Genomic DNA, 16,207 nt, shown 5'->3' with positions numbered 1-16,207 from the left:
GTTCTACGATGAAAATAACGCCATGCGGCATTCACGGTTTTTAGTAACAAATTTATAATAGTTACGTGTGTGGTATTAATCTTAATTCAATTTGTTTATTAATTAACATTTAAGAGTTGATCTTTGACAACTTGCTATAACTTTGAAATAACATACTGATTTATAGACATTTTTTCATTATTTTCCTACTATACACAAAAGAGTAAATCCACCCGTTTTAAAAATTGTGAATTCGATAGGTAGGGAAATGAGGGTTTCATGAGGCCATTTCAAGTAACCTTTTTCTTTGCCGAAATGCAATCCGCGGATTTTAAAGGATCTGAGAAATTTTCTATCCATTAAAAAAATGTCACAAAATGATTAAAATATGAAAAAAAATCACCCATTCAGTTGTAAATGTTGTAATCCAAAACTTGTAATTCAGAAGTTGTAATCCACGAATGTAAAACAGCACGGATTACGTTAACATTCACTTTCACTGCATTATTATTCTACACTGATCACGAATTATGCCTCCATGGAGGCATTGCACACACATCCTAAATATCTTGCACTGTTGTCGCGGCGCATACATTTTAAAAAACGGCGTAGTTGCAGGGATGAAATCTGGAATGAAACTGACTCTGTGCACAAAGATCTTCACGCAGACTATGTCGATGGTCACAGCAACGCAGACTATGGTTTTGAAGAAATCCGAGATGCTCTGACGAAAAGAAAACACTTCCAAACTGCAACACGGTGTAAGGACGTTCCGACGAAAGCCAGAACGGTACGCCGGCGGAATGGTCGAGAGCGGTCGAGAGTCATAAAATACGTAATGAATGAGACAGATGTTTAGGGTGTTTAGGAACATCGAAATCCTGCGCGGCCGAAAGACCTTTCACAGACAATGAGGGAAAAGACTGCGACGGTGAAAATTACGGAAACTCCTTCCTACAGAAATTTGGCCACACAAGGGCTGCAGATGTTTAGAGTGAGACACCTTCAAGTGACCTCGAGATCATTGCTTAGGGACTGTGTGGAACATCTGCAGCCTGTGTGTAATGTAAAATGAGTAAATGTAATTTAAAATGGGGAAAAGATTAAAAGAATGTGAAAATGACAATGAAGATCTTTAATCTACTAAAACGATTAAAGAATTAATAAACTTGCCATTTAATTTCTACTCCTTAAAATTGATGCAAACAATTCTTACTCGGCACAAAAATCCGCATTTCATTTCTAACAAAGCAGTACAGAAACGAATCAGGCACGCCGTCGACAGTGTCATCGTTTCGCCAAAGACACGTGGCAACGCTTCATCTTTCCTTTTCGTCAAACAATAAATTTCTTTCAGCGTCGCGTCCACGAGGGCGTCATTATTTGCACTGTTGCGCAAAGTTGTAAATTCTGTTCGCGACCCAACGAATATTTATCGTACCCTCGTTCGAGGACGATTATACCTTTATGGTTTTACAACCTGTCCCGCGAGCGACGGATTCTTTTTATCTCCGGTTCGATTGGACGTGGATTCGCGACGCGTTTCGTGAACGAGGCCTCCTTTTCTCCGCCACCCTCTTGTTCCCTTCGTACCTCATTTTATCGTCCGTCCCCCTATCCATGTGTACACTTATTTCATGCTCGGTAAAGCACCGGGACTTCGGAGGAAACCAGCTTTCTTATTTGATAACGGGCACAGAAATTCGTCTGAAATCCTCCGGCAAAACATCTTTCCGCGTTGTGTAACCTCAAGCAGGAATTACTTTGCGAGCGTGAGTCTCGAGCACCTGTGATACATTTACTCTACCTTCTCCTCATATTGCTATTACTTCTATATAGAACTCTTTGCAAGAGCAAAAGTTATCTTTTAGAGGCAATACCGATGGTTATAAGTAACCATGTCATATAATATACTTTCGAACTACTGTCGCGTAACATTAAACGTACCATCGCCAATCCGGTCAAATTATTGATTTCATATTTGTTATTTCATAACTATTGAAATTATAAAGATGCTTCCATTGGAAATCGTTGAATATGTTTTTTTAAAAAATTGTGAATTTTAATTCTGCAATTTCTATAAGATAATAAATAATAACAGTGACTTTTAGATCTCAGTATGTTTAATTGTAAGGTTACAAATTCAGTACATTGTTTTCATGATTCCTTTTTCTGATTGACACATCGATTCTCTATTCTACTGCCCAATTAATGCGTAAACTATACACTATATAGGAAAAGATTGATTTTAATAAAGTATGCTATCATTTTCCTTATAAATGACCTTACATCATGACTATTACGAATATATCTTCTAGAAGGCAAATGACGAAAACGCAAAGTGTCAACTCGATTATACAATAGTGGAACAATAAAAAATATAACACCACCTTACGGAATTAGGGTAGAAACATTTTGCAACATTAAAACATAGAAACGCGGCGTACCGAATTACAGCGTTAGTACCGCATGCTAAACTGCATGAAAGTATGAAAGCACATAGGAAATCCACTGGTGACAGACAATTTCCGCGAGTACAAGTACCGCGGCGACGACGGTCGAGCAAACGCCCCAGCAGCGGTCAGGTTTACCAACAAAGAACAAACGGATTCGCGACGACAAACATCCTCTCGTCGCGAGCTTATTTTTTAATTAACGTGCAACAAGCGGCAAGCGTTGACCTCCTCCCCCCCCCCTCGAGCGTCAAATGCTTGGGTGCGCGGTGGCTAGGAGCCGGGTGGCGTGCGCGCGTTCGCGTGCCCTCGGCTATGTCACCGGCGCGGCCTCGAACCACAATGCAGGAAGTGCTCGGTACCGGGGCGCATCCCGTTGCACAAAAGCCGCGTGCAACCTGTGCAGTTGCTTGAGAGAGAGAGAGAGAGAGAGAGAGAGAGAGAGAGAGAGAGAGAGAGAGATATGCCCCACCGACGCGTTTTCTCCCGCTAATGAATTCCTCTTTATGCCGGCGAGTAATTGGTACCCCACATTATTCTCAATCAGCGGTACTGTCCCCGTCCCTTAGGAAGGATCGGGGAACAGGGTTGGGGCCGAGGGTCTGGCGGGAAGAAAGGGTGGATCGCAGGAGTTCGCGGGAGCGAAAGATAGAAAAGGATAGGGAGAAACGGAGAACGACCGGGACAAAGGGTAAAGGCGAGGGCGGAGGGAAAAAGAGGGAGAAGAGGGCGGAAGAAAGTTGCGTATCAGGCGAACAGGGTGGAACGAGGAGGCGCGCAGGGTAGAGAGGCGACGGGAAGAGAAACGCGGGAAAACCGCAGCCAAAAGTGCATCGGTGGAGGTAGCTTTGCTGATTTACGAGGAGCAGTTGCTAGGAGGGCATTAATATTCGTGACGGAATATTAAACCGCGAGCGTCAATGGGCAGAGCTTCAAAGGGATTTTCCGGCCTCGGTGGAGGAGCGGAAGGAAAAGCGGAGGGGCAGGGAGAGAGATAGATCGACGTTCCCGCGAGATTATGAGATTCTCGTTAAGTGTCACGTGTAAAGAGTTCTTTCATACGCGGATGCGCGCCGACCCCGACCGGCGACGACGACGTGCTCGTTTATAAAATACCGGCGCATAAAGAGACGCGAGGATTTATCGGATGTCCCAGGGTTCGCGGAAATTCGATTTAAAGTCGGCAGGCCGCCGCGCACCCGGTTAGGCGACACACGCCCGTAGGATTTCACTCGAGCCCCGCGTGGGCATCCGCGCGTGCTTCGTAATTTCGTTGGCTCGATATTTTCCGTTCGACGACAGACAATATTAATTCGAGCGTTCCTCGCTGTCGGATTTTTGTCTCGCCTTCGCCGCGTGAGAAACGGCCTGGTTCGACGATCCGTACGAATTTCGATAATTCAATCGGTAACGAAACGCTGGGTCCGCTGATTGTGCTCCCGTCCGATCGCGTTTTTTTTTGTAGCTATACATACAATAAAGTGTTAAAAATAATTCTCGATTCAACGGCAGATACTACAGGATTCAATTTACCGCGAAATGGCGTACGCTGTGTCGACGTTCGTTCGTTGTAGTTAGCTTCGTAAACAGTAAAACAGCTTTTCAGCAATTACATGCTCGGACAATATTCAATTAATTAATACGATATTTGCTGTAACTAATAAACGAGAACATGCCCAGATACGTACATACTGCAGGTCTCGGTAATTGCATGGTTTTACATTACATGGGTTTAACATGGATTTAAGATAATTATGCTTAACGTGGCACAACGGTATCGAAATAACAGTTGATTACCGACAGACTGCAAGTCTCTACGTATGTACGTATGTATATTTTAATAAATCGTTTGGTGCAGATACAAAATTATATCTCTTCCGGCAGTTACATGATAATTCGGAGAGCATTGAAAACTAACCGTGTAATTTGCAAAAATCAGAATTTGAACACAGTTAACTTTGTTGCACATAGCGAACTACCTATTCGTCTCATGTAACACAATTTTATAGAACAAGCCATTTTCTAGGGATTTATCTGCCGTGTTATAGGAGGTTTACCTGAACTATTTTGGACTAAACTCGATGATCCAAGATTGAGATAACCAAAGACTGGGAATTTGGAAAACAAGATATTTCCAGCTTGGAAAAATAAACAAAATCGTTACGAAGGAAACCAGGCGAGAGAGGAATGAAAATTCCGTTGTAGGCAGCAACAAACATTAATGAAATAAAGTCGCCGCCTGAGGAGGGTTGATCCGGTAATAATGAGGAGCATTTTTATAACGAGGATCACCATCACGAGATCATCTCAGGGGAATACGAGAGAGAGGAAGAGAGAGAGAGAGAGAGAGAGAGGGAGAAGATAGGGAGGGGTAGGAAAGGAAAAAGAGAGCAAGAGGAAGCATGCCGGAGTAAAAAGGCGACGAAGAAGAAGCGACCGCGGTCCAACGTCTCCGGGCATCGTCGTCCCCGTCGTTGCGGGGGGGACTTAATTATCTAATTAATTAACCTCAATCAGAACGATGAGTAATTTCTCGGTTCGCTGGCGCCTTTGCCAGCGTTGAGACTTTCTTGTCACGCTGACTGGGGCCCCGAATCACGGATGAGTTCACGGCAAATCGATTATATCCCGATGCTATTGCCCGCCTCTATTTAGGCACAATACGCGCCGCCCAGGATTCTCGATCCTCCGGCGTTATCCTGTTTTCGCTGCTCGACCAATTTGCCCCCGCCGACTCCCGCGCCCCGCTCCTCTTCCCGCAGCATCCTTTTGCTACCGAGTCCTTTATCTTCGGCTTTTACGCCGATCGCGCGATAACTCGCTCGTGAAACGACCAGACGACGCGAGTTTGTTTTAGCCTCGACCTCGGGCTCCCTCACCTGGAAACTGCATTCCCCCCTTCCAGCATCACAAAGGAAGCCAACAGCGGAACAGCTCCTACGCGAGGCTCCTTTAGGGCGACACACGAGTTTCTCGAACGATCCTCCTCCTGTCTTCGAGAGCAATTTTCATTAATTTACGAGAGAATCGGGAATTTGGGGGAAACCGACTTTCTAATCGAGCAACGAGAGTTTTCTGAAATTCTTTGATCATTTCACTATGCCGTAATAGTTAATATTAATGGTCTGGTCGGATTTAATTTAGGAGAACGAATACTCTTGAATATACCCGAAAAAAAATAATTCTCAAATCATTTGCAATAAGACTTTCTAATCGAGCAACGAAAGTTTTCTGAAATTCTTTGATCATTTCACTATGCCGTAATAGTTAATATTAATGGCCTGGTCGGATTTAATTTAGGAGAACGAATACTACATGCGAAATTGATCCGGCAATGTTTGTGAAACTTCTGAAATGATTCCACTTAGAAGAAAGTTACTTATTATCGCTTCTTACCCTCGCGCCGTTTATGACCGCGAGCTGTGGACTCACGTTCCGTGCATTCATTACTGAGTAACTGATGTTATTTGAGATAACATCAATGAAGCAACTTGTTTATTATTATTTATTATCGGCGGTGATGCTTGCAATATTATTTTCTTATTTCGTACGCATTTCTGCGTCTATTTAGTATGATATTTACTATTGATACATAGACTGTGTGTTCCATGTTTTAACAATTTCCTTGTTTTTTTTTATTAAGCACTTTTAATCACTATAATGAGGTTTACAGATTTACAGAACCCGGGATCAGGGTCAATTGTAACATTTTATTCACTTCACGTGCTCTATTAGTGACTTGGGTATTCCTTAACGTACAACAAAACCACTGTAATCGAATAATCTCAGATAAATAGATAAGAGGTTCGTACAATAATTATCATTGTAAACACAATAGTTTATGTATAATCACGTTCTGAAATCAAAGTGTTACAACCATCATCGATCTCTCCTTTGTACCGTGAAGTTCTGATACAAGTATACTTGTTGCCAAGTGTCATACTGTTTTATATTATATTTTTAATCCACCTTCTTTCAAATAAATCGCAGTATTGGTCTTTGCGAATATCATATTATATGATAGTGAAAGAAGTATTTGCACAATCGCAATTGTTGAATAAATTTCAACCTCTGCGTGTCGTAAATAGGGCTTAATAACTGTGGCTAATAATTGATATTTCATTCGTCATGACGCAACATTTTACGGGCGACTGTATTTATTCAATTCGCCGTGCCATCCCCTGAAATAATAACACCGGGCTCCCCATCCGAAGAAACTCAAATTCCAACTGTCTTCAGTCAGGGGCGCACCCCGCGACTTGTCGCGACGCTTCGCAAACGCCGCCACCCCCGTCGAAACCACCCCGTTGCGTACCAGTGTAACTGACGTTTCTGACACGTCGAGTGGATCCGCCGCGCCGTCCCGTTTCTCCCTGGGACTCCTTGTCGATATCGGCTACTGTTTTACATAAATCGGAACGGACGGCGAGAGGTCGCGGAGGGGGAGGGTTGGGAGCCGGAAATCGCGGGGAGGGTGACACGGCCGGAGATTCCTCTAAGTGATCGTCGAGTGTTTTCGCAGTCGGGCCGGGCGGTGTTTGCGAGCGGAATTCGGCCGCGAGCGTGTCGGTTTTTAAGCTTGGTTTAACCCTGCCCGCGGGGCCCATTCCGTGGCTAACTTCGTATTTAGTTAGTCAAGCCAGGGGGGGTCGTGAGGCGCGATGGGAAACGACAAGTGGTGGCGCCCCCATGCTCGCCGCCCGAACACAGCTCCTACGGATCCGTCCGCTCCGGCGACGAGTTACGCCCGCGCCCCGGCCTTTCATGTGCTAATTCCTGTTTATTTAATCGAATGCTGACGCGGATCGGCACCGCGAAAGGGCAAACGATCGCCCGGGGATTAATTTCTAATATGGTTTATCGTGACCGGACGCTCGAGTGCGGATTGTTTGGACAAACGCTGCCGTATCGGCCGCGCAAACAGGATTTCTCGCCGATCTTTTTTCATTTCATCTCTGCATGCTTTTTTCCGCCCTGCCCCCCTCCCCCATTTTGTTGTTCGCTGCTTCCTTCCGTTGCTCGGCCGGCAGAGGATTAGGCTCGACGCGATGTGTCGTACCCGACCGGGGCGACACGACGCGCCGCGCTGTGTCCGATGATCGATTCTTGTTTGCGAGCCGGCGCGCGACAGATTGTGCCCTCGGTATTTGTTGCCGCGTGCTGAATCTTTTAGCGACGATCCTGTTTCTCGGAAAATTACGACCTTGTTTGGACTGGTTCGAGAATCGGCGACCGCTCGATCCCGACGACTTCGGGATCCGATCTTTCACGAGCTATTGTTTGGTGACGATGTCCACTACGTGTTTACCGAACTTTAGGAGATTTTTTGTCGAATGTCTTTTAACAGTAGAAATAACGAAAGTTGAAATAAAATAACGTGTATTTCCCTACAATGATGACGACAAGGTTATGTCATTTAAAAATGTATATTTATATTGTTATATTATTTATAAATATAACTTTTCAAAATATATATCTATGGGTCTCTTGAAACATGGTTTCTCACAGAACACGACATTTTCTACGAACCTATCTACTGTGTTCTATGAGGGTTATTTGAATATTTCCGCTCTTACGTAATGTTTCGCACGTACAACGAGCAATCATCTATTTTACTCTAAATATCATCACTTTTAAGGATCATTTAGCAGCGAACAGTTGCTGCTTGGAAATAACGCAGCGAATAAAATATACAACGATAAGTATCCATTTTCTCGGTGAAACGCGGAGGGAATGGCCATCGAAACAACCGCAGAAATTAAAATAATAAAGCTCGGCTGTACGAGCGCACATTGTCGGGCTCGCAACGCTGATAACCTGATTCCTTTTTATATCCTGGCATTAAATCGACGGAAGACAGAATGAAATACACGCGGAACGTTAAACACCATATTTAATATGCGGCCGTATTTCCCCGAGTTTCTTTTATTGACCCAGGAAAATCGCGCGTAACGCGCGGAACGTGTTATTATCGCACGATATATCGTTACGGTGCTCTCCTCCCGATGATAATTTCGCGGTTCCGAATCGAACCTCGTAAAATTATAAAGCCCGTCCTCCGCTAAAAGCGCGGACACCGCACGGACCAATTAGCATCTCCGTAAATCAACGGAGAATTACTTTACGAGCCGGACCCGATGAAATCACCAGGACGTTTCGCCTCGCTCTCGACCAAGAACGACGATAATAATTCGCAACGCACTCACACATTGTCCCGATTTTGTTTCACTCGTTTTTCTTATTTTCCCGGTCGCTCGTCTCGGTTCAATTTTTCTCCGGCCATCATCCATCGCCGCTCGTTATCAGAGACGTTATCAGCGGCACTCCCGACTGTGTTGTTATTACGAAGACCGATCGATATTGCGAAATTAAGTCATCGGCCTCGCGTTGTTGCACTTCAATAACGAACCGGTCGGTAATTGCACTTTCCTGATTTCTAGCGAACCTTAACACAGTTTATGGCAAGTGTATTACGTAAATGCGTGTCACTTTACATCTTGAAGATGTTGTTTTAACTTACCTTTTTGAAGTGACAATCGTAAGCAAAATTTGTTAAACTGTGAAAAAGGTTCAAATCTGAGCATTGTACACGATTTTGAAAATATTAATTACATGCCAAAGTTCTAAATTAAAACATCGCTGAATATTGTTTTAATAAACGAAAAATTCTTCGAAGTCATGTTGGCATCTTTCATTATATGGAAAAATGCATAATAGCGATTAGAAACAGTAACAACATTCAAAGAATTGAGGAGTATCGATACATTACTTTTAATTTTTTAAAAAGATTTAGTCATTTTATGAAATGCAATTTTTTGTTTGCATAAATATCCGCAGACTAGTTGCATAAAAAATTACAGTTGTAAAATATTTTCAACTTTTGGAGAAATTTAGAAAGATGATGAAAGATGATATTTAATTTCTGTATAAACTAATCAGCAGTTTATATCGACTACTCTATTATAATTTTTAAAGATAAATAAATTCACCACTAAGTCAATAAACACATTATTTCAATCTTGAATATGAGACTGCGGCGTTACCAGAAAATATAAAATAATGAATCTCGAAGGATTTCTGCGGTAATGCCATTATAAGGATTACTTAAAAGAATACAAACAGCGTGACTCACCAATGTTTGTCGCTATCCTCCAATAGTGGTAAGCTATTATGAACAGGTGACTCACGTCATGTTGGACGCGTTACTGCACAGTCTCAATTAAATGTCATAATCTAATCTATAATTTTTCATGACAAGCCGGAGCAGTTACACCAATTAACGATACTAAACTTTTTCGTTAGGTTACCTCACGCGTTAATCACGGAACTCACTGAACATAGCTTTTTCCTCGGCGTGCATTATATGCATCTGTTTATCGAACCACGTATTTCTTCATAAAGGTACGTTTTCACGTGACAGGTAATATTGGTAATATATTGGCAAGGTAATATTGATTAATTGTACAATTAATGTATAAATGAGAATTGCTCTTAAAAAGTAGATCCGAAATGAAAAGTTATGGCATTTAGTGTCAGGTCATTCTGTCACGTGAAAACATAACTCGAATTCACGATAAAAATGTTTTTCTGAATTATATTCACTCGAAATGAAATGTTTAACGTTCGATAATTCGATAGTCAATTATTTGTAAGAGATGGCGATGTACCATCCATGACGGTTACATTTTTTAATAAATTACACGAACATCTATTTCAAGATGTTCTGGTCGTGTAATGACGTCTTTTGCGAGCTGACTAGGTCTTACCCCTTTTTAAAGCATATTGACATTTTCGATCCCCATGTGAGTTAAGTTCCTTATTCATCTGCATGGTTCACGTATTGATAGTAACAGTAATAATTTTTGCAGTCTTTTATAAGATCGTATGTGTTGGACAAACTGAATTTTGTCGTCATCTCGGCGATTATTTGGTTCGCTCTCCTTGTAAGTGTGACTATTGTCTTCTATGCATGGGACGTCCTATACACTCTCTCATTCGCAGGTGGCTAGAAAAATAGAACATTCCAATGAGCAGAAGCTGAAATTTTTAAAAGAAAACGAAGCAGTATGTTAACCTTGCATATCTCTTGCGGAGCTGCTTTTTGTAAAAACGATTTACGTATCAATTGACAATTGTTACAGCGATATCAACTAGTTGCTGCTCTAAAGGATAAAAAGGCTGAATATGAGGACACCGTAATCAAAGTAGTTAGTGTTGTTTCTAGAACGAAATAAAAATTCATGATCATTAAACCGACACGCTATTTGTTTAATTAGAATTCAATCATTATATATTATATACCATTCATTATGTTTCATTCATTAAGTACCATTCATTAATTATATTGTAGTTTCTCAAGTTTATTAATCAGAAATTGTACACTTTAGCTAGTCCTTCGTGAACAAACATGTACATGAGCCATTTATTTTTAAAGTTGCCTAAATTCATTTATTTTAAAATCTAGGTATCTCAGGAGTTTGTGTTTTAATAAATTAAAAAATATTAGTAACTGATAACATTGTAGTATAATATCCTTGTGTTTTTAAGGGCTGCTGATTTAAGTCACTTTTAAAATAAACGACTCATATTATTTAAAATGTTAACTGAATAGTCGGTTTCAGGTTGTCTAGATTCATATACGTATAATTAAAATCAAATAAAAATGTATAACCTGCCCCAAATAATAAAACAGGGGTAACAATTATAATAATCAGCGAAACACTTTTTAGAAAGAAACTCAACATCAAACGGCATTAGACATCACTGACGAAGTAAGTTAAAGACGATCAACCGAATTTGTAAGTAAAAATAAAAGTCGAGTTTGATAAAAATTTATATTCTTGATAGCAAACGTTGCGCGAGGAAAGAAATAAATTGTTTTTAATTTTTATGTCGTTACTTTCAAAGACCTTGTCTTGTCATACAGATTTGTATCTTAGAAGACACTTAATATTGCAAGAACTGTCCTATACTCAAATGCAATCAATTACAATATACGACGAATGATTTACATTTTCGTCCAGCACTGTACAGATTTAGGTTTCTAATAGCTTCACGGACATCTTGGCCAACAACTAGGCACAAATGAGCAATCGCGCACTTGATTGTTACAGCAGCTCAAAGTTATAACCACGAAGGTGGACATGCTTAGGAAGGAAATAGCAAAGATCGATCAGGAAGTGGACAAGGTATTTATCGATCATCCCCGGTACCTGATGGCCGGCTATCGCGAACGCTTAGTGATTATTATAATATTGTAGCTGATCTTCAGGTGGCGCTTCTGCTCAAGATCGCGTGTCCTGCAGGCGACGTCGTCGACCGGGAAGGATCCAAACTGTCGCCGGCCCGCAAGGGAGGTAGCACGGTCTCGCTCCAAGATCTCAAGGTGAGTTTTCAATTAAGCGGTGCGGCGCGCCAAGAGCAACGCGCGCCACCGGGATATCCGGCTGGTGTGACGCGCTGTAATTGTCACGAAAATTGCTCCGGGTGCGGTTCACCTCTTACTGGCCCCGGCGGTCGACGGTGTAACAATTCCGACGAGCGTTACAACCACAAAACCGTGGCGGGGCCGGGAATGCAAACCCGCGACAGATTGCCTGGGAATTCTATTTAGGATATCGCGGCCGACAGATGCGCGACACGCAAACTTACTTCGGTGCCTGTTCGCGAAATTGAACGGAACAGTAGGTAGGACCACCGCTCAGTTAGTTAAGACACATTCAACGTTCGCGGTTGTTGCCGCAGTTAGAATTGAACACCTACTGACAGAACAATGTTGTCCTTTGGATTACCAGCTATTGTGTCATATTGTGTAATGTAACGATGATGTTTGTTTCGAATAATGGGATCGGCTAATCCTTGATTAATGGTAATTACGATGAAATAGACGCTGCTATGATCACTACTCTAGTTATTGTGTGAATATTATTCGTTTATTCAACTCCTCGAGTGCCACGTCAGTAGTAAATAAATACCATGGATATCACGTATCTTCTTTCCTCATAGATATATTTAAATGTACTCTAATTAAATATTTATTATAAAATAAGTATATTTAAATATGACAATTTTGAATAAACAAAAAATTTCTGTCTATCGCGAATTGAGAAGTATTAATGACAAGAGTATAAAATTTTATTTTTACCTAACAGAACGAAATAATATTCATACTCAAGAGTCAGACGTATTAAAATACAATGGGTTAAGAAAGGTAAACCTAGTTATCATCTGCGAAGTGTATTATACCTTACACTCTGATGTCTTGTATTATGTATACTTTTTTATTATTAAACTGACGTGGCATTTAACGCGTCAAAACAATTCAGTTTTGGTGAGATGGTGTCGATTATTCATTTTTTTTTTTAGATTGCTTCATTGAGTACATTTTTATCTTAAATTTATAACGTTGTAAATGAGTTTGGAAAGATGAAGATCGAGAACAGTTTTAAATTAATAAAACATGTAATTGAAAATATTTATTTACGTAAAATTGTATATGATTGGATACAGTCTACCCCAATCTGAACAACAATGTTAGTACATATTCGGAATGGCTGCTATTATCACCAGGCTTATTGTACTCGATGTAATTGTAATAATGATGATGTTTGTTTTGAATAATGCGATCCACTAATCCTTGATTGATGGTAATAGCGATGTAGCTACGTCTACCGTGATTCCTCCATTTGCTGGGAGATAGTTAATCATCTCTTTAGGGTACTCGAGCGTTGGCCACATCACAGTCGATAATTCAGTTCTTCTGTGTGATATCAACATTTTACTTTCACTCTGGCGTATATCGTTTACTTCATATATTTTTAAAATTTCGTAAAGGAATTTAACGAAACGGGGATATTTGATTTTTCTGTTTTTGCCGTTGATGATTCAGAAATAAAACTAAAATTGTATATTTTGGCAAAACTAAAATTGTATATTTTGGCAAAACTAAAATTGTATATTTTGGCAAACCTTAAATTTCACACGCTTTATTAATATCACTATTATTTAATAATGTTTAAATCTTGAGGTGAAAGATCCAGGTTCTGAATCCTTATTTTTTATAATAGAGACACGGTTAGGAAATTAATTGTTGTTTCTTAGTACTTTGCAATGACTTTTATTCATGATTCTTAGTTTGCAGTGACTTTTACTCAGGATTCTTATTTTGCAGTGACTTTTACTCATGATTCTTATTTTGCAGTGACCTTTACTCAGGATTCTTATTTTGCAATGACTATTACTCATATAAAACTGAAAAAAATTTTTATATGCAATATCGCAAAGTACGGCGAAATATTCGTTCATTGTCCGAAAAAATATCTATTTTAAATAAATGATTTATATGAGCACTGAATGGCATCGATTAACACATAAAGGTTTTGGAACCGTCCTTCCCGCCGCCACAGCCACCGCCCCGAAAATATGGGATCTTTGTCAGTCGACCTCCTGGACAACGTTGTCCGCCTGCAACGAATGCATTTGCAGCTGCACGCACCAAAATCGGACTCAAGTAACTACGCGTCCGTGGAGGCCTCTTCAGAATCAGCAATTCATCGGCGTAAGTACTGCCTTTAATATTGCGCGCAATTCTCTTACTATTATCGTTAATTTTAACAGCCATAGTGAAATTTGTGTTTATACCCGTCAAAAATCATCGGTGAAAGTAGCTCGGAAAATTGGCAAGTCGTTATAGCGTTTATAAAGGTAACATTACAAAGAAAATTTACACAGGAAAAAGCAGGTCTTAAAATCGATAGAAAGCACACGATGGTCTGACAGTACTGCCGTAAAACCCCATAAAACACCGTGAAAACTTTAGTTTACAGTTATTATTTCTTTTCACAATCCACGATTCTTTTCTCTTTACTACATTATTTACCGAACAGCCTTCACTTAATGATCCATCGATGATACACATTGTAATTTAAGTTCCAATTATTACCTATCTGCGGAGAAATAAGACGATCGGAGGAACTAGTCTATTTACCTCTTTCCGTCTACTTTCTCTTGTTCCTGACAAAGTGTACCGGTTGCGTTGCTACAAATTGATCATTAGACGCAAAATTGAGCACTGTCACTTTCTCAAACAAGTTCCGTGGCGTATCAGTTGAAAGCAGCAGAGGGAATGACTCGATGGCACACTTTTTAATATCAATATACATCAATGCCTTCTCGAACAGGAAATCGAAATAGCGTGTCAGCAGCGTTTGTAGAACAATTCCATCACGTACGTTACTGTATTAATATGGCTGTGTGTATCACTTTATACGTTCTGGAAAATGAGGGAAAGTATGTAGATCGATAATGATCGTATCATGTTCTCGTATTTCTCTTTTCAAAAACATGAAATAGGATCTGTGTGATTTACGAGACGCCTTAATAATAACAGTGACGACATACAATTATTTATAGATGAGACTACATTCATATTTAAAAAGATAGGCTAAAGGTGTAATATAAGATCCATTTCTTTAATCACAATTTCCAATTAAAAATGTCTTTCCTAGAACTAGCTACACGTTTAGAGATAATGACACCCAGTTTGGATTTTTCAGAAAAATTTTGTTTGCCTCCTTTCACACGTTGGACATATAAAATGTGTAGAACTTAAACTTTAAATAATTATATACGTGCCACTTTTAAAATATTTTTAATATAATTAAATTTCTCAAAAAATTTGTTTTAGACAAAATCTAATATTATCTACCATATGATAGGAAAACGATTTAAATATCATTATCGCTGGTTGACCAGTTAACTTTTGGTATCAGGTGCGAGCAAATTCATTTGGAACAGCAGCGACCGTCTACACGGTAGCAAGAAGAGAAACATACGCAGAAAATCATGCAGCTCGAACATGGCGCGCCTCGACCTTCGCACATTGCGCTCAGACTCGCGGAGCAACGTCTCCACTTTCGTTAAATCGTTGCTCCAACTTGTCACAATTTTCGTCAAGGAAGATTAAATTCGCGGCAGATTGCCTATTCGGTTGCCATAAATTTCGAGATCATTTGATTCAGTGTCCATTCCGTCAAGGCTCCATGCTTGTAATTATTTATGTTTAATTAATCAATGTCTCACGGCTGGCTGGTTCTTCGCCTTTCACTTTACGACTTTTTCATTTGCGTTGGCCAAGGTAAGTTATGAGAGTGAAGTAACCGCGCGCACGTACGCTATGCTCTCGGTTTGAAAAAAGGGACGGCCGGGTCTATAAATTATTATTTTATTCGTCTTTAATCATATTTATTATTTTGCATCGCTACGACTTATCTTAACTCGATTGCAAGTTATATTTAGAGTCTGTGGACACGTGTACATGAAAGTCTGTGATACATTTTTGATAATAATAAAATATTTCAAAATGTTTCACTTTGGTATTTTATTGACATCGGTAGAACAATACATTGTTAAAGAGAAGCTCTCGTTTATTAAATTAAGTTGTATAAAGCTGTCGCATTAAGAAATTCTGAGAAAACATGACATTTAAATGTGAAAATATGTTTTGTTCCTTTTCATGGTTCTCACGCGATATTTATAAATTGTATATTTGCTTTATAATGTCCGGTAATAACGGTTATGTAAAGGGAAATGTCACGGGGTCCATCGTTTATGTGTTAATCCATGTGAAAGTCGTAAGCGTCATGATGTTGATCTGAAATACGCCAATTAATTGCGGACATGTCGGACCGTCATCAAAGAAAAGAAACAGCAATGACAAGGTTATAACGTCCGACGTATTAATTATTGACAGCGGTAGTGTCACATGCATGCAAATG

General features: G+C 40.2%; 1 protein-coding gene across 1 annotated transcript; it reads left to right on the top strand.

Moving 5' to 3' along the window:
• The first annotated feature begins 10,150 nt into the window (after window positions 1-10,150).
• On the top strand, window positions 10,151-13,945 carry LOC144476387 (uncharacterized). The gene is made up of 8 exons (XM_078193255.1): window positions 10,151-10,234; window positions 10,301-10,375; window positions 10,434-10,496; window positions 10,574-10,639; window positions 11,162-11,203; window positions 11,546-11,620; window positions 11,704-11,817; window positions 13,808-13,945. The coding sequence occupies exons 1-8, from the start codon at window positions 10,151-10,153 to the stop codon at window positions 13,943-13,945; spliced, it is 657 nt and encodes a 218-aa protein (XP_078049381.1).
• The last annotated feature ends 2,262 nt before the right edge of the window (window positions 13,946-16,207 follow it).

Source organism: Augochlora pura, chromosome 10, assembly GCF_028453695.1.
Source record: "Augochlora pura isolate Apur16 chromosome 10, APUR_v2.2.1, whole genome shotgun sequence".
In the NCBI taxonomy this organism is placed as follows: domain Eukaryota; kingdom Metazoa; phylum Arthropoda; class Insecta; order Hymenoptera; family Halictidae; genus Augochlora; species Augochlora pura.
Note: the sequence above shows the minus strand (reverse complement) of the source record. Positions and strands in the feature narration are given on the sequence as shown.

Excerpts from the sequence above, each read along its gene's own strand:
- LOC144476387 (XM_078193255.1), top strand. The coding sequence starts at position 10,151 with ATGTTCTGGTCGTGTAATGACGTCTTTTGCGAGCTGACTAGGTCTTAC. Across the intron at positions 10,376-10,433 it reads TTATTTGGTTCGCTCTCCTT|GTGGCTAGAAAAATAGAACA; the intron begins GTAAGTGTGACT and ends TCTCATTCGCAG. Across the intron at positions 10,497-10,573 it reads TTTTAAAAGAAAACGAAGCA|CGATATCAACTAGTTGCTGC; the intron begins GTATGTTAACCT and ends CAATTGTTACAG.